The sequence below is a fragment of the Hydra vulgaris genome, chromosome 06 (assembly GCF_038396675.1).
Source record: "Hydra vulgaris chromosome 06, alternate assembly HydraT2T_AEP".
Classification (NCBI taxonomy): Eukaryota; Metazoa; Cnidaria; class Hydrozoa; order Anthoathecata; family Hydridae; genus Hydra; species Hydra vulgaris.
The window spans coordinates 31630001-31651982 of record NC_088925.1 but is presented as its reverse complement, the minus strand read 5'-3'; the positions used below and the strand labels follow the sequence as shown (position 1 = coordinate 31651982).

The window sequence follows — 21982 nt, the reverse complement described above, 5'->3', positions numbered from 1 at the left end:
GCGATTTTGTGTTATAGAGTTGGTTAACTAGTTTCCTGCTTCTTTTCTTTGCCTTTATTTGTTGTTCTATAGTGTATTTTGGAGTCTTTTCACGTTTTCTATATTTAATATTCATTTTTTTTAACTGACGACCAATTGTTGATTGATTTACACCGAATTTAATACCTATTTTTCTCTGACTGACCCCTTTTCGATTGTTGACAAGTCTCGTTAATTCGGCTTTCTTTTCTCTATTCCAGGATGTCGGACGACTAGGGTGCTTTCTATCAGAAAACGATTGAACAGTTTCAAGTCTATTTAGGTTATCATATATTGTACTTCGAGCAAATCCTTCCTTTTCAAAATGATTCACGATTTTTTTTTTTTTTTTAATATTAGGTTTATTTACAAAAAACATTTTTAGTCGCTTTCGAAAAGATTCTCGTTCAGCTGCATTTAACCTCATTTTACCACAACTGATTATTATGCTCAAATAATAATCAGTTTTTGTGATAAAATTAAAGATAAGCCACAAAAATTAATTATTATGCTCAAATAATGAAATTAGGATTTGTCCGATAACTTCCGCATCACCCGTTACAATAGCCAAAGTGTTAATTTATCTATTGTAATCAGTGAAAGATAGGTACAACATATTTCTGAAATTATTAAGCACAGTGTTTTTTTTGGTACAGGAACACATTAAGAAAATATCGTTGAACAAATTAACTGGATTTGACATCAGAATCTATTCGCACCAATGCACAGTGGGCCGGATATTAGACATATGGTGGACAAAATTATTTTGATCTTCTTTTTTTACTAAAACCCTTTGTTAATATATAAAGAATCACTTTGTATTAGGATATACTTACTTTTATTAAAAATTTTAGTTAAATAGTTGTTAAATCTAAAAATTATTTAACAAACTTTATTTAACTTTAAAAACGTGGATTTGTAATTTTTTCATTTTAAATCTGCGTTAATAACTTCTTAAAATTGTGGAACTGAATAACAAACTCTTCTGGTGGAATAAACTTTAAAAAAAATTGATGCAACAAACTTTAAAAATAAAAATGTGCACTTACTTCAGAAAAAATGAAAATTTATCACTAGATTTGAAATTCTATTATTGATATTATATAATAGATTTGAAATATATAGATAAATATATAGAAAATATAAAATAAATATAGAGATTTGAATTCTATTATTGATATTATTATATACCCACAACGTTTTGAATAAGTATGTAGATTATTTATCATCTTTTTATATAATAATGTACTTTTTTTATTTTTTATCTATTTACTGAGTTCTAAAGGTACTATGAAAATAATCAACAGGCACTCTTCATTCGTCACTATTTTCATTTTAACTTACCTGTTTGTAAAAACTATATCCTGTAGCACCATCAAAACCAGCTTTGCATCTAAACGCCAGTTTAGTTAATTCCTTAGCATTGTGATTAGCACAGTAGTTTGTATACCACATAGCTTTTTAAGAGTGTGTTTTGGAAGATCTTTTAGTGGTATTTGTACTGAATAGCCATTTGAATGTTCTTGGGATAGCATTTAGCTTTTGATATCTTATACCATTATAGAAAGGATATGCTTGGCAGCCATTTTTTCAGCATCATTTCTTAGAAGCTGGTTTAGATGTTGATTTCGATATATCACTAATATTTAATGCTAATAATTGTTAAACATTAACAATTAATGCTAAAGCTTCATTAGGTGAATATATCTAAGCAGGTTTAATGGGTTTTTTATTTTAAATTTCAAAAATTTTTGTCCCAGTTTTGTACATAAACTCACTTCTTAGTTTCAATTTTGTTGCATAAAGTAATTTATGGCTAAATAAAATATCACCATGGTGAAGCTTTTTCTTTTTATTCTGTTACAAGCTTTTTTAAAAGAGCAACATGCATTCCCAACTTCATTATGTGTAGCATTTAATGTACCGTAGGTATATTAAAAATATTGACCTAGCGAATTTTCATTACTTCTCTCAAAATTAGTATTATTATTGTTTGCAGAAATCAACTTTTTACATTGTAATTTTATAAAGTTTTTCACTCAGAATCCTCTAGTTTAATATCTGCAGAAACTAGAACAGTTAATTTCGATGAAAAGAATGTTATATCATTAGGAACTAGTTTATTTTGTCATATAAGTCCATAAATGTCACTAATTTTATATTATTACTAAACATAAAACAAAAAAATTGTAAGGTTAACAGTGGAATTTGTATTGAATAAAATAACAAACAAAATAACATGTATTTTTGTTTAGGAGAAATAAAAGTTGATTTCAAGCAAATATCATAAGCTACAAGTCATTATTTTAAAATATTAAAGAAAAAAAAAAGGGAAGTTAGGGGCAATGTATATAGTTCAAATAGGTTGTATACATATTACATTTACTAGTTCAAGTATTTAATATAGGTTCTCATAGGTTCCCTAAATTATGTGACACTTTTTGTACAAAATAAAAGTATTAAATGTTAAAAATTTACCTCATTATTTTAAAGCCAAATTATAAGTGTATTATCAAGGCTGATCTTTTCTTTATATTTTTTTTGTAAAGCTTTACTGTTAAATAGTTTAAATATATAAACTCATCTCGTAAGCTCATAAAATTTTAAATGTTATTGTTTACTATAGCGATGCATAAAAAATAAAAGTTTCATGCTTTTTTTTAAAAATTTTTTTTCATTATACATTTTTTTTTTTTTTAAACATCTTTGCTTCCAACAAGGCTGCAAGCAGCCACTAATTAAAGTTGGAAGTTACTGTAAGAGAAAAGATGAAGATTGTAGAGCAAGATAACGATTGACGGACGACTTAAAAGATTGCAAATTATATGAATCAGGAAAGCAAGATGAAGGAAGCGAATTCCAAAGAACTGATGTTCGAGGAAAAAAACTAGACGAATAAGCGTTTTTGGAGCACTTAGGAACAGTCACAGAAAAAGGATGACACTTAATTGAATGACGAGTAACACGAGAATGAATTTTAGTAGATGGCACAAGAGACGCTAGCTCTTTAGAGCAGTGCCCATTATAGTATTTGTGTTATATACATGAAACTGCAACTGATTTTTGTGGTTTTAAAAGATACTATTATACTCAAAACAATTTTCAAAATTTTAAATGACAGTATTACAAAAATGTTTTATTAAATGGTCTTGAATATAATAAACATCTATTTTTTAGGTTTTGTCTACCACCTGGCCCATTGTGCAATGCTTGGAAATTGCTCTAAATTTAGTCAAAAATCCTAAAAAGCATCACTTTGAACAATCGGCGCGAATACTTCTATCAAGAAAAAAATTAAAAAAAAAATTTTTTCATATAAATATGACCTCCACGCCACTCATTAGCCACTCCGCATAAAAATACGTTGTCAAAAAAAAATTGCGGGGTTTGGCTAATATATATATATTCACTGTATTTATGTATATATACACAGTTTATATTTGGAGAGTTCTAATTATAATGTGCTTAGTTCCTTATGGACTTAGGGTTCATGAAATAAAAAGTTGTTTTATTTTTAATTTGCCTTTATTTTTATGATGTCCTCGGTATTTAAGCACCTATTTTTTTTATTCAAAGTAATTTTTTAGCTATTTACATTACAGGTGCATTTTTAAAGTATAAAAAGAAAAATCTTGGTTGCATCAATTTTTTTGGAGCAGTTATAACTTATTGAATTTGCCTCATTTTCTTTGTTGTTTATAAAGTGTTAGTTTTTTATATATATTTGTTTATAAAGTGTTCTTTTACTGAAATTTTAGTTTAGTTACATTAATTAATAAAAAAGTAATTGCAAAATAAAACCAGCTAATTTAATAAAGTATAAAACTATTGTAATTTCCATCCTAACACTAAAACTAAGACATTTTAGAGTATTTTGTTGCCTCTAATCAAAAGAAATCAAACATAATGTGGCAAAATGGAAAAAAAGTTAACTGTACTTTTTATTTATTTCATTTTGATTCACTCCCAACAAGGCTGCAAGCAACCACTATCAAGTTAGAAGTTATTAGAAAACACAGAATAGAGTTAAAGAGCAAGGAAACGGTTGACAGGAGACATGAAAAGTTGAAGGCTGTATGGGTCTTGAAAATATGAAGATGGGAGTTGGGTTTCAAAGGGTTAAAGTGCAGGGAAAAAAACTAGACAAATTGAAGTTTTTAAAGCATGCAGGGACAGATACAGTAAAAGGATGAGACTGCTGAATGATAAGTCAAGTGAAAATCAACTTTGGTTCATAGAGCTAGAGATGATAACTCCTTTGAGCAGCAACCAAGATAGTATCTGTAGAAAAGTAAAAAGAAATGCAACTTTATGATGATGGGAAAGAGGCTCAAGCTTAGGTCAAACAGAAAACCAAATATTATGACTGCTCAGAACATCAACCGCCTGTAAGTTATAAAACAATAAATTAGAAAAATATAATTATATAAATATATAATATTGAAAGCCATAAAACAACAAATTTAAAATATATATATATAAATATATAATATAAAAAAAGTTATAAAACAATAAGTATGAATAATGATAAATTAAACTACAATATTGTTTGCTCATTGAAGTTTCGAATATAGTAATGTCCTAATTTATCTTTTAAATTTTCATCATTTTAGTGTACTGTCTAACTTAACATTTTAAATTTTCATCATTTAGTGTACTGTCTAACTTATCATTTTAAATCTTCATCATTTTTTAGTGTACAAGAAGTCTGAATATTTGTAAAAAAAGTGAAAAATTATTATTTTTATTTTTGAGAAATAATTAAAATTACTTTCTTCCCAAATTCAAACGTTTCTTCATATTTAGGTTGACCTGTACTAATTTAACAGAATAAAAATAAAAACTAACCATTGGAGGCGGTAGTCTATATCCAGTATTAACTCTCTCAACAACCTAGTAACAAAAAATGAAAAACTATACAAAAAATGTATATCTATAAGTATAAAATCTGCTTAAAAAAATATTTTTAAAACAGATTTTTTTTTTTGATAAAATACTCTTACTTCATAATTTCCCCAGTCCCAGTATGGTCTCTCACCATATGACATAATTTCCCATAAAAGTACACCATAAGACCACATATCTGAAGCACTTGTAAATTTTTTAAACTGAATAGATTCAGGTGCTGTCCAACGAACTGGTACTTTACCACCCTTTATTTTGATAAACAAATTTTTTTATAAATGATGGTTTTTTAAAACATTTAAGATTTATATTTTAAAACATACTTTAGTATCATAGGTATCATCCACATTGATTTTACGACTCATTCCAAAATCTGCAACCTTACAGCAAAAATTCTCATCAACCAATATGTTGCGTGCAGCAAGATCCTAGTTAAAACATGTTGAACAATTATACATAAACTTGCTTTAAAATGTAATAAAAATAGCTTAAAAATAATCAATACACAAATAATTAAAATAATCAATACGCAAATAATCAAAGAATCTTACTCTATGTATAAAACCCATCTCAGAGAGACATTTCATCCCACTTGCCACACCACGTGCCATTCCAAGAAGTTGTAGTATACTAAACTGCATATCATTTTTCTGTAATTAATGTAATAAAAAAAGGTAATTATATTGAACAACAAAGATTTTCACATAAAAAATTTTAAATTAAAAAACCCTTAACTTGAAAAATTTTAATCTAAAAAATGTAACACCATCAACTTAAAAAATTTACTCCTAATTTTTGAAACATGAATAAAAATATATACAACTCCTGATATAAATTTTTGATAGAAGAATAATGATGTCATACTGAAATAGTGGTAGGTTGGGGCTACATACATTGATTATGAGTCTGGGCAGGCAGAATCTATGGATAAAAAAATCTATTTCTACTATGGATAAAAAATCTTTTTTTTTTTCATTATTCTTGTGGTCATAAAAGGTCGTGGTAAAAGTTTTTTTCAAAAATTATTTTAATACTGCAGAATATTTATATTAAATTAAATTATTAAAATAACATTCAGCTCAGTTAAACATAAAAAATATCGTACAAAAAATGTGAAAAAAACATTGTTGTCATTCAAGCATTATTATGCATGCATTAAAGTCTATAAATTTTTTTTTAGTATTTGAGTAAACACACTTTACAATAAATACTTTTTTGCAAGTTTTGTGTATAATTTTTTATTTTTATTTTTAAAAGTTTAAACTTAGCAATAGAACACTGTAAATTTAAACTTTAGGGTAGCGTGGAGCTAATTCGAATGCCCATCATTTGAATAAGCTCAAATAAATCTGACATTGAAAAAATGAGGATAATCCAAACATTGCGGGGCTAATCTGAATATTGTTCGAGTTGATCAGTATCTCTATACTTTATCATTTATTTATTAAGTAATAAGTAAAGTATAAGTAATTAATTTAATTAAGTTAATTAAACCTTAATTATGTTATAACATAATAATTGCGGTTTCTGCTTGAATAACTTTTTGGTTTCATTTGTTTTGTTGAGAAGAATTCAAGTCAATCAAATAATTTCATTAAATTAAATTTTTACAGAAAAACATTATTTTACTTGGTTTCTTTATTTTGCTTTTTAATTTTAACTGTATCATTTTTATACAGTGATTGATTGTCTGCCTCATACTTCAGACAATATTTAGTTAGTCATAGTACTAATTCAAGCAAGTGCTTCAAGATGTGTGGCTTAATGTATAACATTCCTGTCACTACCCTCTATGATCACATCAAAACATAGTAAAGGGCATCCAACAGACTTATCTTTTAGTGAAGAGGAAAACATTGTATCCTACTTAGAGATGCAAAAAAACGTGTTTTTTTGCTATCGTGTTTTTTTCACCCAAAAAAACGTGTTTTTTTGGTTTTTTTGGAGTTTTTTTGGTTTTTACAGATCCTTTTAGTGTTTTTTTTACTTACTTTTAACTTTTTTAAATGTTTTCAACTTATCTAAAATGTTTCTATTTAGTTTTGTTTGAGTATTTTAGATTCTATATTAGATTATATTAAAATTAATTTATTAAAGCATAAACAGAGTTCACAAAAGAGTTAAACTAATGATTTTTTTATTGCTAAAATGGTTAACAAACTATTTGTTCTTTTCATAATTTGAATTCAAAAATTGATAAGAAACAATTCTATTTTAAGTTTTTTTAATCTAAAACAACATTCTTGGTCAAGTGACTCAAATTCTTGTTCAGGTGACTCTTCATCCGAAACATTTATTGATTCTTGAGATTTATCAGAAATATTTATTAGTTCTTTAGGCAGAATTGGTTATTGCGTTGCACAGATATCCATTGCTTCAAGTTTGAAATTTTGCGATACAACCACTAATTTTGCTGCTCTTTCATTTGTTAATCTGTTTCTTTTGGCACTGTGAATATTTGCATAACTGCTAAAACTTCTTTCGCAAGCAGCACTTGTAGCAGAAAGCTGAAGAAATGAGATTGGGACATGACAGTGTCATCATTTAAAAATTTGTGTTTGACTTCAACTGGACATTTTCTACATTTCTTAATATGCAAGGCCATTCGTATTTCACTTTTCGACATAACATCATTGCAAAAAAAACATTGAACTCTTTCTGCTTTACTCACCTGGCTTGCTGGCTTAAATAAAATGCTCACAGATGTTTTTTTTCTACCCCCAGTGAGGCCACAGACTACTCTATTATTACTACTCATTAGTATGTTCTAATCAAACAATTAAATGATGTGACTATTTTGATTAGAAAACTTTTTAATTAATGCTTACAATACCTTATAATGGCTATAAAATAATTTCATAATTCAGTAATATTATTAAAAAACTGCTAATAATAATTGTATCACTGAAAATTTACTTTATTAAAAATTATGATAAACTGGTACATTAAGTATTTTCAAAACAACAATATATCATCATTAATAATCTTATGTTTCAAAACTATTAACATAAAGGTATAAAATTAAAAAATAAAAATACTACAACACACTTATGCAATATTATTTATAACATGATTGAAAATACTATTTCCGCTTTCTAAAATTAAATGTTGACAAATTTAATTTATTTGCAATTGCAAAAATAAAACTAAAAAACAAAAAGCATAAAATAAAATAGCAAAATTAAAAAAAAAATTAAAACTATGCAAAACTTATACAATACATATAAATTCTGCATTGCAGTGTTACTTCATTTAATAAATTAAAAACTTCATTTGTAAATTATAAAGTTCTCATTCATTCTACAAATTCTTATAATTAGTTTTCATTCATTTTTTTAAAAAATTTGTTTTTAACGTTAAGGAAATATAGTTTTAAACTCAAAAAACATATCTACATAAAAAAACAAACAAAAAAAGACCCTTTACTTATGATGTCTTTGTATTTTATAAGAAAAATGTTTCTTTAAATAATTTTTTTAATTTTATTTTAGCTTAATATAAGTAAGTTTTTGAAGAAAAACTATTAAAGTTATTTGATGAACATTTGAAGAACTTGTAAAACAAGACAGTTAAATAGGAGAATGACAAAGTCTTTTAATAAATATCTCCTAAAAACACACTGTTGAGGTGATATTTATTTAAATGTTAAAGTTCAAGGTGTTAAAGTAGTTAGTTAAAAAAATACACAAAAAAAAAAAGGAGGGGGGATCTGCTACTTGAAGAACTTTAGGCAATTCTAATAAAATCATATGTTAAATAAAAGAATGAAAACCCTCCTTTAATAAATAACACCTAAAAACAAATTTTTAAAATTATTTCAGTGCTTAAAATAAGAAAAAGAGTAATTTAAAAAAACAACCAAAAAAACCAAAAAACGAAGCAGTTTGTTTTTTTGGCAAAAAAAAACGGGTTTTTTTGCAAAAAAACAAGAACCAAAAAAATGACTCACATCTCTAATCCTACTTATTAGAATATGCATTCAATTTTGGTTGGCCACTATATCGAAAAGACATGAAAGCAATTGTCATCCAATTTCCGAACAGTTGTGAAGGTAGAGTATTTCTTCTTTCTTTCTTTTTCTTTAAAAGTATTTATTTAAAGTTGCATGCATATAAAAGAATTTTATTATTTTTTCTTAATAATGTATCTGGAGTATTATTCTTTTAGGTTAAAAAATTATAAGTGGGAAATGCACCAACAATGTTACATACAAAGGTTTTCAATACAAGCTCAAAGTATACATAAATATTTCTAAACAAAAATTTTTTGGTACAATGTAGTGTTAGCAGTATTTGTTTTACATAACAATCTATTTAGGGTCAGGGTTTCTGCCTGTGGTTTGCCTTATTTTGAAGTTATTGCATGTGTTGGGTTAGATAGGATTTTTTTAAGTAACTTTATATTTGTTTTAACAATAAGCTCTTCAATATTGTGACAGATATTAAGTGACAGATATTTGCAGATTGATCTACATTCATGTTAATAAAGATTGAAATACATTTTTATCTTTTCAAACATTATGATAATGAGTTTATTGGGAAATTGTCAAAAATTATTGGTTTATTTAAGGACTTATTAACTTGATTTGCTTCTTTCCAAAAATCATTGTTGACTGATATGTGGCGCTTATTATAATATATTTTTCTTTTGATAATTTGTTTATTTATATTTGCATCTTCCTCCATTCAATGTACGAACCAACTATAAAATACTTTTAACGTAATTTTATTAAGCTTTGAATATAGGGGGTCATCCAAGATTTGTGGTTAATAAGTGTTGAAGTTTTTAGTGGTTGGCACAAATCTCGAGCAGCTTATATTGCATTGTAGATATTGGTGCATGCAGTTTGATGAGATTGGTGCCTCTAATTAATGCTACTGTATTTCTTAATTTACCAAAGCGGTTGGTAATTTTACGTGGAGGGGGTAGATATGTTTTATATAGATAAAATGATGGGTGACATAAAACAACGAGGTGATCAGAGTTGCTGAGCCCATGGAGAGTTTGAAAAATGTAACATTTAGGTGCATTACTTAGTATTATATCCAAGATTGCCAGTTTTAGAGTCGGGCTTCAGTTTAGACTAATTAGGGGTTTGCTGTTGGTAATGCAAAAACTGATTGCTGGTTCAATGAGTTGTGCAAGTTGGAAAGATGCTTGTTTCTGTGCAGTTACTGACCAGGATGGGATAAGCACATATTATTAAACATGATGAGTATCTATGAGGTAATAGTTTTGGAAAGGTTTGGACAATGGTAAGATCAGAGGTGGAAAAAGTAAAAAAAAAAATGTACTTAAGCAAAAGTTACTTAAGTGAAATTTTACTCGAATACGAGTAAAAGTTATCAGTTGAAAAGCAAAGCTTTTTACTTTTTACAAAAGTAAAAAGTAATTAAAAATGTACTCAAAGTAAAAGTTACTGTGTTACCTTTTTAACAGCATGTCAGATAACAAAGCTGTCGAATAAAAAAACAAAAATAACAAGCCTATTTTTTTTTGTATAAATTTAAACTATAAACTTTTTGTTAAGATTGAGAAGTAGCTGGTTTTCAAAATTGTCTAATTTTATTCTTGCCTGCCCTGCAGAGAATAAGAGTCCAGCACCGCTGAATAGATAGTCACAGGCAGCAGAGGCAGGAAGACTAGTGTTCAGTTTAAGGGAAAGGTTTTTGATGCGTGAAATGAGTTCAACAAATCCATTTTGTTCGAACTGCACGCAAGGTACCCATCAACCTCCCCTGTAACATGCAATCTTCTCGATTTCATTGATGAGAAAAAATCTTCTTCATCTGATGAATGTTGCCCAACCTGCTCCACTTCGGCCCTGGTCAATGTGTTTTAAAAAAAACAATGCATATTATATTTTTAGCAATGCAAAGATTCATTTTACTGTACTTAAACAATGGATGATTAAATAGCAAAAAAGTAGACAAAACAGATTACACTATGACATAAAAAAAAGGAAATCATACCTGCTCCTATAAATTCAGTCCTATCAGTCCAGGTGTTCTTGAACTTTGACAGAAGAATTGCTGCAGCAATCAGCTCAATCTCTGGAAAGTAAGTGCAGCAGATCTCCTTTCCAAGGTTTCCTAATCAATCCAATGAACTGTTACCCCTATGAAACTTTGCTGGTGTGCAGACCAGCAATCAGTAGTTGTTGCAACATACCTGACTTTGCTGAGGATTAAGACCAAAACCTTCTTTAACTGAATGGTAGCATCATCAACTCTGATCTGAAGAGACAGTGTGGATATAACTTTGCAATGCGAATTTAGTGCATGTAAAAGATTTTAAAAGCAGGTTGTTCAACTAAAGAAGATGGATGGAGACTGTCATAAATAAATTGGATCATGAGCTTGTCAACCTTTTCCTGTGACAAGCATTTGTTTGCACCCATAGCAAACATGTCATTTATTTTTCCTTGATTTGCTGGGATCTCTGGTGGTTTCAGGTTTTGCTTTCTTGTTGTCACAAAGTCACTGAAAGCCTTCATCTTTGATGGATGTTTTCTCTGAAAAAAATATTCGTCATTATATTAACCAATTTCATATTCATTTAACATGCTAAATTTAAAATGTTTGAGCGAAATCTTTTAACACCAAATATTATTCGATGTTAAAAGTGTTAAAATATTATAAAAGTATACAATTAATATTAAATTACCTCAACATGCTTGTGGAGGTTTGAGGTAGAGCTTTTATATGCTGCTATTTCAGTCAACTTGGACAAACACAGTTTACACTGCATGATAAAGCTGTCATCTTTTTTTGCAGTTGAAGTCAAAGTGGTCGCTTAAATATGGCTACGGGTTTGTACACATTCAAAAAATATTTAAAAAGTAGAAATTCATAAAATAACTACTCAATTATAGTAACATTAGTAAATGTAATTCATTACTTTCCACCTTAGGGTAAGATCAATAGGATCTTAGGGTAAGATCATTGTTTTGAATAAGTTTTATGTGGTAATAGCTAGGGGTTTTTCCCTTAGCTAAGGGGGTTTTCCCCTGCAATTTAAACATGATTTAAGTTTTTTTAAAGAAGCTTTTTTTTATTGGCGTAAAATATAAACGCATTAATCAGACCTGATTTAAAAAATAAAAAATAACCAAAAAGCCAGAACTTTCCTTTCCAAGAAATAAAATGGTGTTAAAAATTAAAAAGTTTTTTGTTAATATCCCATTCAATAATTAGTTTTGGAAAGTTTAATTAACTTTTAACTTATTTTCTAATGTTTATCTATAATATGAACACAACTTGTCTTGGGACTTGGGGATCCATTTAAGTTTATTGATAATATTCTGCAATTCAAATTGCACTAATTTAGGTTGCACTCATTTGCTTTCCCCCAAATAGCAGTCACGCTTTAGAACTTTTAGGTGTTGGTTTCTTTAAACCAATTAAACAAATTTAGAGACATTTTGCGCAACTTCTTCTGAGAATCTTGTCATACATTAGTTGACAATGCAAATTAAAGTATATTTACAATATAGAAAATATGAGCATTTTATGAAAATTTTATCCTAGCATTTTTTTAAAATTTGTCCATTGATATTAGGAATAACTCTGAAATATTACCTAAAAAGATATCATGCAATTTAAATAAAAACAATATTAAAAATATTTTTTGTGCAGACATAATTTTGTATTAGGCTTTGCAAATACAATTAAATTTTGTTTAAAATGCTTGCAACATTTACTTGACACATACGATGTAAAAAAAAAAAAAGTTATTGCAAAACTTAAAAAAAATAAAATTACACAGCTTAAAACAATGCTTATTTAATAAATTTAAGAAAAAGTTTATATATGTTTATTTCCTTATTTTTCAAATAAAACATAAAAGAATATAAAAAAAAGTGAAAAAGTGTAAAAAGAAATCGATTACTTGTAAAAACTTATCCAATGAACCATTTGCCATAAACTCAAGAACAATTAAATTTGGTTTTTCTAAATTGAATAAAAATACAAAAATTTTAAATGAGCTACAACAAATTATTTAAAACAATTTCTTTAAACTTGCAAATTAAATAAGTACTAAAAAATTAAAAAGTAGACACCTACAAAACAAAGACATAAAACTAAAACAACTACAAAAAGGTAAAATAATAAAAATATATACTGTAAGCACACAGGTGATTATCAGTTTTCAGTTTATTATCTAGAGTTTAGACCATAAATAGTAGCATATTATTAGCCTATTTTTTCTTTTTATATTGCCCGTACTATCATTTTTGATCATTTTTCTTATTATTTTGTTATCTACATATTTTATTTTATTGTTTTTGCATGGTGCGATAATTTTAGCCATGGTTGCCGTTTATAAACCAGCGGATCTATATTGACTTGTTTAGTCATAGACTAAACATTGTTTCATCATTTGTTTAGGATGACTAGAGCGTGAGTTATTGTTCACCCTATCCCTGAGACCTAACATTTTATTCCTCCTGCAGAATAGTCTTTACATTCATTTATGATTCTCACTCAATGACATCATCTACAATCTACTTCTATTTTCACATCTCACAGGTCTACATGACTGGACGGCTCCGTTGGTCACTTTTTGCGACCATTGTGTTGCATAAACAAACAAATTTATTCTTTGTAGCTGGTGAGCCCCAACTTTTTTCGAATGTACACTACAACAACAAAACGGACATTAGGCTATCCCGCTAGATATGGTTACAACGCCCAATAACCTAATGGCTATGCTAACACTCACGCACACGTTCATTCGGAGTCTCGTCTTATCGTCTATTCTTCGTTTTTCTACTTCACAAAAGTCTTGCCACACATTTTATATTTTCTTATGATTTTTATTTTTTATTCAATGACACCATCTACAATCGGTTTTTATTTTCACATCTCCCAGGTCTACGTAACTGGACGACTCTGTTGGTCACTTATTGCGACCATTGTGTCGTATAAACAAACAAATTTACTCTTTGTGGCTGGTGAGCCCCGACTTCTTCCAATGTACACTACAATGACAAAACAGACATTATCCCGCTGGATGTGGTTACGGCACTCAATAACCTAATGACTTCGCTAACACTCACGCACACGTTCATTCAGAAGCTCCACAATGCACGTCGGATCAGCGCTCGCTGACTATGTGCTCGGATCTAAAATCTCACTCCATAGCACATCATTCCACACCAGCATGGGGCAGTAGCTCTTTTGACTAAGAGCGATGGCTTGTGGCCTATGGTGACTATTGTGTGCATTCGATCAATTGAAATCCATTCTGTAGGTCTTATGTCTGGCTCTGATGTGCTAGCCCATAAGCGCAAGGAGTGAGTGTGTTTAGCTTTCTATTCACCCGATTTGAAAGTGAATGAAAACATAACGAGACCATACGAGACGACCAAACGGTACATACTAATGCACTTCACCATCAACAGTCACTAAAATCAGTTTATCAAATACTTGTTTTTTATTATATACTTTTGTTCATATTCTTTTTTTGACCTTATCCTTGTATATTTCTTCAGATTTTCGTTTTGTCAACAATATTGTTTTTAAACATTACATTTTTCCGTAGTTATAAGCTATTAGTAAAAATTTATTGTCTCATCTGTTTATTTTTTCACTATTCTCTGCCTGATTATATGTCTGTATTTTTTTATCTCTGGCTAATCATTTTTTAATTTATCTGAGTCTGTTTTGTGTGATAGCTTTTGTCTCTACTTATCAGGCGAGATTTATATTTCTCATACTATTGGAGTCACCACATTTTCTACCATATTTTCTACTAACTACTTTTATACTAACGACAAACATTCTTAGTTTCGATGACTATGAGTGGTATTTACTTATTATATTTATAAGACACATTTCAGCGATGAAACAAACGGTAAGTTACTCATAATTATTAATTACTTTTTTCTATTTGTATTAGTTTATTTTTATACATACGCATACATGCATGTGTACACGTTTGTCTATTCTAATGTAAGTGTACATGATATTTATATGTATTAATATATTTGCGTATATTCACACCACGCGCATCCCTACCACCCTCATGAGATCTCTAAGGATGTTGGAGCAGTATTAAAAACTGAGATAGGGATTAGGATTTTTGGCTTTTGTAGTGTAGTCCTGTTATATTGCAATATTGACTAGCATGACGTAGAGTGCAGGCGGTGAGATCTGTTGCAATGACACGCCCGTGACGAGTGGCATTAGTGCAGGTCTCGGGCTCTCCAAAACGTCATTGGTGATCGCAGTGCATGGTTACCATGGCAAAAAATAACCAACTCCATTAGTCACTTTTTGCGACCATTGTGTCGCATAAACAAACAACAAATTATTTAAAACATTTTCTTTAACTTGCAAATTAAATAAGTACTAAAAAATTAAAAAGTAGACACCTACTAAACAAAGACATAAAACTAAAATAACTACAAAAAAGTAAAATAATAAAAATATATACTGCAAGCAAAAAAAAAAAAAAAAATTATTAATTAAAGAAAAAAAAAAAGTATTATAACCTTTAAGTTTAAAATTTGATTCCCATGTCATCCTTGGTAGTACCACCCTTAACTTGTTTCTTTGCACAGCAGCCTTGTTTCTCAAGGCTCGTAAAATTTTATTGTTTAAATTTAATTCTAAGTAATAGCAGTTCTGCTTTTCTGGTTTTTCTTTTTTAACAACTTTTTTGTATTTTTTTCAGCAACCAAAATCATTACAATTATCATTAAAAACTTAGATTTTCTTGCAATAAATACTTTATGACATAATATTTAAAGAAAAGATAATATTGTTAACCCTACAAAAATTTAACAATTAGGAACTGAACACACTAACCACCTTGGTTAGAGATGTAACCACCAACATACTAACCATATTGTCAGAGATATTTTTAATTTATGAAGATACAGTTGTGGTTACTGGCATTGAAAAAAAATTACTTAAGAAAAAAAAGTAACTACTGTTTATATATTTATATTCAATATGAAATATAATATTTAATATAAATATTATATATATTACATATCATATTGAAACTTTTAATACAAGTTGTAAATATATCAAAAAAAGTGATTATAAATGTCAAAATAGAAAGTCAAAACTTGGAACACAACTTAAAAAGATTGGAACACAACTAAAAAGATTGGAACACAACCTAAAAAGATTGTAACATAACCCTAAAGGACTATAAAGCATCTTTACTGGTTTTGTTAATAGAGCTTATAAAATTTGTAGTATTTACATTTACTAATGAAGTAAAATTAATTTTCTTATAGAGTTCTAATAGTGAATCTAATCAGAAAATGATTATAAACAACAAGGATCACGCAAACTCTGAAAAAAAACATTGGGTTTAAATTTAAAAAAAAAATTGTATTTGAACCAAAAAATTCTTTGACTGATCACAAAAATATTTTATTACTGTAGATGGAAGGAGTAGACCTAAAAATATATCAAAAATTTGGATAACAAGTTGTTTCTAAACCTGGCTCTAGCTTACAAACTATATTGACAACCAGTGTCTATAAACTAGTGTGAATTTGTAAAAATCTTACATGAGAGAGACAAGTTTAAAAATTTCAATGCGATTTTTACAAATTGATAATTGTAAATGTAGCTGGACACAAATACTATGAAGATAAATTTAGATGCAGCTGGATGCAATTATTATGAAGATAAGTGTAAATGTAACTGGATACAAATATTATAGCCTTGATTATTTGAACACTTAAAAAAAAAAAGTTAGTGAAGCTTTGGAGATCCAATACCAAAACATAGGACCAGGTGACCATATGAAAGTCAATCATACTCTTTACTCAATGGCAGTACTGCCATCTGTACAATGTTTCCATTTTAAATCTAGTGGAAGTAAATATTTTGGAGTTAATAATATTGATATATGAAAATTTTTAATTAAATTCGTTTTTTTAAATTAAATTCACCTCCCCAAGGCTTATGGAAAATTCATAAAACTTCCTATAAATATATACAGCAAATATATATATATATATATATATATATATATATATATATATATATATATATATATATATATATATATATATATATATATATATATATATATATATATATATATATATATAGATACATATACCTAACAAATATTCAACCTAACAAATAAAAATCTGCTTTTAAACTTATTTTAGAAAACTTATTTTAGATTTTGTTGCTTGTCAAGATCATTTTTGTTGATTATTGTTGTCGTTGATTGTTGTTATTGTTGATTGTTGTTGTTGTTGATTATTGTTGTTGATTATTGTTGTTGTTGTTGTTGATTATTGTTGTTGTTGATTATTGTTGTTGTTGATTATTGTTGTTTTTGATTATTGTTGTTGTTGATTATTGTTGTTGTTGATTATTGTTGTTGTTAACTTTTGTTGTTGTTGATTATTTTTAAACTATTTAAAGTTGTTATATATTTATTTTTATAAAGTTTATAAGTAATTCTTTATTATGTATAATATTTTAATGGAAGACAACGATTCTGAACAAATAATTGCTTCATGTTCAAAGATGCTTAAGACTGTTCATGATATCATTTAATGCATTAAGTAAACAAATGGTATCAATCAAGGAAAATCCTGTGGAAGACCAAGAGCTACTACTCTAAAAACCAACAACATAATACACTATTTAGTTGAGACATAAAGATTTCAAGATAACAAACTTTTAATCAAATGTCTTCTAGTGTGTATGTTAGTGCCTGCACAGTTCAAAGAAGCCTTGCAAAAGACTTTAATCTTTGGTAGTACTGTGTTGCATAAAATCCTCACCTTTCTCAAAATTTTTATTTGTGCTTGCATCAAATTTTGTAAGAGCACAAGGATCGAACTGTTTAAATATAGGGATGCTCTCAAGCGTAGCAGACACTTTAAAATTTGATGTTACAGCATATGTTAAGCAATGCCTAGTAATTATGATTTGGAGTGCAATCACCAATTGGAATTGGAATGAAATTGGAAACCAAAATGGAGTGCAAACCAACGATTGTTTTCAACTTTAACAAGGAGTAAATTATGTGCAATATGTGTACTAGGGTGCATCAAACGCCCCATATTTTTGTAAGCATTAAAAATTTTGACTGTACCTAAATTAATTTTTTTCCGAATATTGTTTTAAGCTTTTGTGTGAAATTTCAGTTTTCTAAGTCAATGTTTAAGGGGTCCTCCATTGATGCAAAGTTGAGTATATAGATTAACATAGCGAATAATGTATTACGCGACAATTATAACAAGAAGAACAGCTGGAAAACATATTATTAATTTTTATTAAGTTATTGAGTGCTTACTTATTGTCAGTAAAGTTAAAAATACAGTAGTAATAGTGTACAATGTATAGTTAGTTGCTAATATAAACTTTAGCTTGATTTTCTTAAATCTGGTTGCCTTTGATGATCCTTTTCGATCACTTGAAAGTTATTTTGGTACACTGCTTCATTCTTGGCAGCTATTATGTTGCTGCTAAGCTTAATCCCTATTTCTGCACAGTCATTAACGACATCTATTGCTTGAATATTAGTGATTGAAGCTTGATATGCTCCAGATTCAGGCCAGCGAGAAACATCTTCATTTAAGCTTGGCTGCAGTTTTAGTACGTAAAAAGTAAACCATGAATCTAATAGAACAAAATCTACTGGTTTAGTTGATAATGTGATATCTTCTTTAGAAGGGAGCTGTGGCTTTCCAAAACCTGTCCCATATCGTCCTCTTGGGGATGTAACAGGTACGGCTGGTTGAATTTCAAGCAACCGGTCGGCCAGCAGACATTTTCAACGCATGGTGTAAAATGGCTTAATTGAGCCAGAGGCACCATTCCTGCACTTAGATACCACAAATGGTGCTGAAATGCACATATGGCACTCATTGCAATATTATCATTTACTGCTTCATATTGCAAAAGTTTGCAAAAAGAGCTGAAGATCGCTCCAAGGAGTATCTGCAGCTGATGAGCACGTCATCCACCATGTGCTGTAAACATGTGTCACAAATACAACAAAATCATATATTTTTTGCACTTGGTGGGCGGTCGTAATACTCCCTCGAGGAAGATTGTTAATATGCTGTTGCAACAGGCATACTTTGATAGAATAGATTAGTTTGGCCATCCATCTTGCCTTGCGTAATGCACCTGGTCTGTTAAAGGTGATAACACTGTCTTCTGTATCCTCTGTGTATAAGAAGAGTGTGCATAGATAAATAAACTCCTTGTAATCATCACTTCTCAGTTTAAGCTCAGCTTGAGTAGCCCCCAGGAATTTAGAGCTGCTTGAGGAAAGAAAAGATTTGGCTTCTTGACTGTAAGACTTTGTCGAGTCAAAGCATGTTAGAGACGATTTCTTAAACGTTTTGCCTATAAGACTAAAGTTCTTTTTGAATTTTAAAAAAAGAACTACATCAGGTGATCTGGAAGTTTCAATTTTAAAATCTTCAAATTCAGTGAAAGCATAACTTCCCCAATATGATGGCGACAGTCAGACATAGCAAGGCTTTACCTCAATACAAGTCTTTGTTGGATTGTCACACATGCTGCAGAAATGTGGTCTGTGATTGAGGCGGTTGTGTTGACAATTGACTCTGTACAATGCCAGGAATTTAACAGATCAAGTGTTAGATTAGCTATTTTGTTGCCTGAGCTTTCTTCGCCAGATAGATATATTGGAATGCCAAGTAGCTTCAAATTTTCTGCATTTCCAACCACTACACAAAGCCATTCTTCAGACGCGTTCTTATCAGTTAAAGAAATCAATCAATTTTGAGTCTCAATGAAGAGTTGCCAAGTCTGGTGCAACCCATTGTTCTTTATATTTACTGCTGATTGCTGAACAACATTTCTCCGAGATCTGTCTGCAGTAACAAAAGAAGTAGACATATTAGAACTATTGCTTTGTGACTCTTCAATCAAAGCTGCTGTAAAAGTTGCTTGTTGAGCTGCAGACATATTCAAGCATGTTGCTAAAGCAACAAGTCTGGGACGTTTCAATATATCATGAGGAATAAATGCAGATAACCCAGTGTGTGAGAAACGGTGATGGCATTATTTATTTGTCTTCAGAGTCTCAAAATTCATGTCACATTCACCTTCATCACTAATATCTGTATTTAATAGGCTTCAAGTTGCTATTTCTTCTCCTTCATCTGCTCTTTGCTTCTCTTTAACAGCTCTTCTCTGTGCCAATTGCTTTTGCACATTACTTCGTTGAATCTTTTTATCTACTATGCTATCCAAAAGTTGCAGTGTTGTTAGTTTTCATGGAGTGGAGAAATGCCATATCTTCAGCATTCGCAATAAGCTTTTCTACATCAGCTGGCCAGAGTGGAAAAGTTTCACATAGTGAAGCTTCCATAGCATTTATCCTGCTTACAACTGATGCAATTGACCTGCGTTTCTTTGGTATCGTCCTGAGTTTAGCATTTTCCTTTAGCAGTTGAATGATGTGTTCACAAGCTTTGAGTTCTGAAATCATTGGAATATTTGCTTTGCCATAAAAAACCACTAGTTGGTTCAATACTAATCTTGCTGCTTCCCATTGAGAACAATTTACATTAGTGATTTTATTTGGAACATTTGTGTGGTACATCATGCAACGGAGTACTTGACATCTGGTTGGAAGGCGGGCACCAGTAATCACTGTATCTTCAAGCAAAATAGCTTCACCTAAACCAAATATTGCAAGAGACTTTCTTGTAGCTTGTGATTGTGAATTGGAAGGAGATGCCATTACAGGTCATACTACTGAAAAAATAGGTAAGGTACAGTTAAGGTAAGTAGTGTTATTTGAAGGTAAAAAAAACCACCAGAGGTACCATTAGCCAAAAGTAAGTTGGTAAATAATAATGAGAAGTTATTTAATGCTACTAAATTTCCCTATTATCACTCATGCTATGAAAAATGATAAAAATTAGTAAAAATGTAAAATTTTTATTATACAATTAAAAAAGATAGTTGCTTACCAACTGATATATTCAAAATAACATGAAAAAATTCCAGATTTTTCTCTCATAAGGAAGTCCAAAAATATTTAATTCAGTCAAATGCAGACAGCAAGAATATAATAATCAAAGATATAGTATTATTAAACTAAATTAACATTATTTGTTTCAAACTTAAACATGAAAAACCATTGAAGAAATTAATAACAGTTTATAGTCTATGATAGGTAAATGTGAATTTTTCAAATGACTGGAATAAATGTTAATATAAGTAAGAAATATTTTATATTATACCATTTTGGCCCAAAAGGAAACTTTTTAAAATGGGTACAAGGATATTTAAAAACCTTGGGGCATTTGATGCACCCTAATGTGTATATTATACAGTCCGAAACTTGTATATGTATTTAAAAAAATGTGTGTATATATATATATATATATATATATATATATATATATATATATATATATATATATATATATATATATATATATATATATGTATGTATATATATCAGCCCTCGAAATTAGGGTCAGCATTCGGTAATGCCAACCTTAAAGTGTTAGAGGTCAGAAAAAAATTGCCGAACTTTCTTCTATGTTTTATGGTAACCCTTTTGTGTCAATTTTTTTGCCGACTTCTAACAGTTTAGTTTTTCTAATTCCGAAGTCTGATAATATATATAAATATATATATGTGCACATATACATACATACATACATATATATAAATACATAATTTATCATATAAAATTCAGTAAACAATAAACACATGGCATGTTTTAATGTCTAATAAACATATAAGTTTTAATACATGTTTTAGATGTCTAAAACATGTCTTGTGCCCACTGGGAGTGTAATAAAATAAACATAACATTTATTCTTAAAAATACATAAAAATTGTTTTTAAATAATACAGTTTGTTTTACAGAACTTATGTTAGCAATTACTACATGTTCTTATGCTTTTCAGCAAATAAATGTCAACTTTTGTATTTAAATTGTAAATACAATTAAATCTTATAATTAATAATATAATAGCACAAATATATTGAGCAAACAGATGAAAAAATGTCAAAATGTCTACCTAATAAAATAACTATAATAAAAAAATGTAAAATAGAAAAATAAA

At 28.9% G+C, this 21982-nt stretch overlaps 1 protein-coding gene across 1 annotated transcript in view; it reads right to left on the bottom strand.

Moving 5' to 3' along the window:
* Positions 1-21982, bottom strand: part of LOC100208387 (ephrin type-B receptor 1-B-like) — a gene marked incomplete at its 5' end in the record, with an annotated part of 88047 nt that overhangs the window by 4547 nt on the left and 61518 nt on the right. Inside the window, 5 exon segments of the mRNA NM_001309653.1 lie at positions 4867-4911; positions 5022-5171; positions 5247-5351; positions 5475-5573; positions 12814-12875. Coding sequence (NP_001296582.1) covers positions 4867-4911; positions 5022-5171; positions 5247-5351; positions 5475-5573; positions 12814-12875 — 461 coding nt within the window.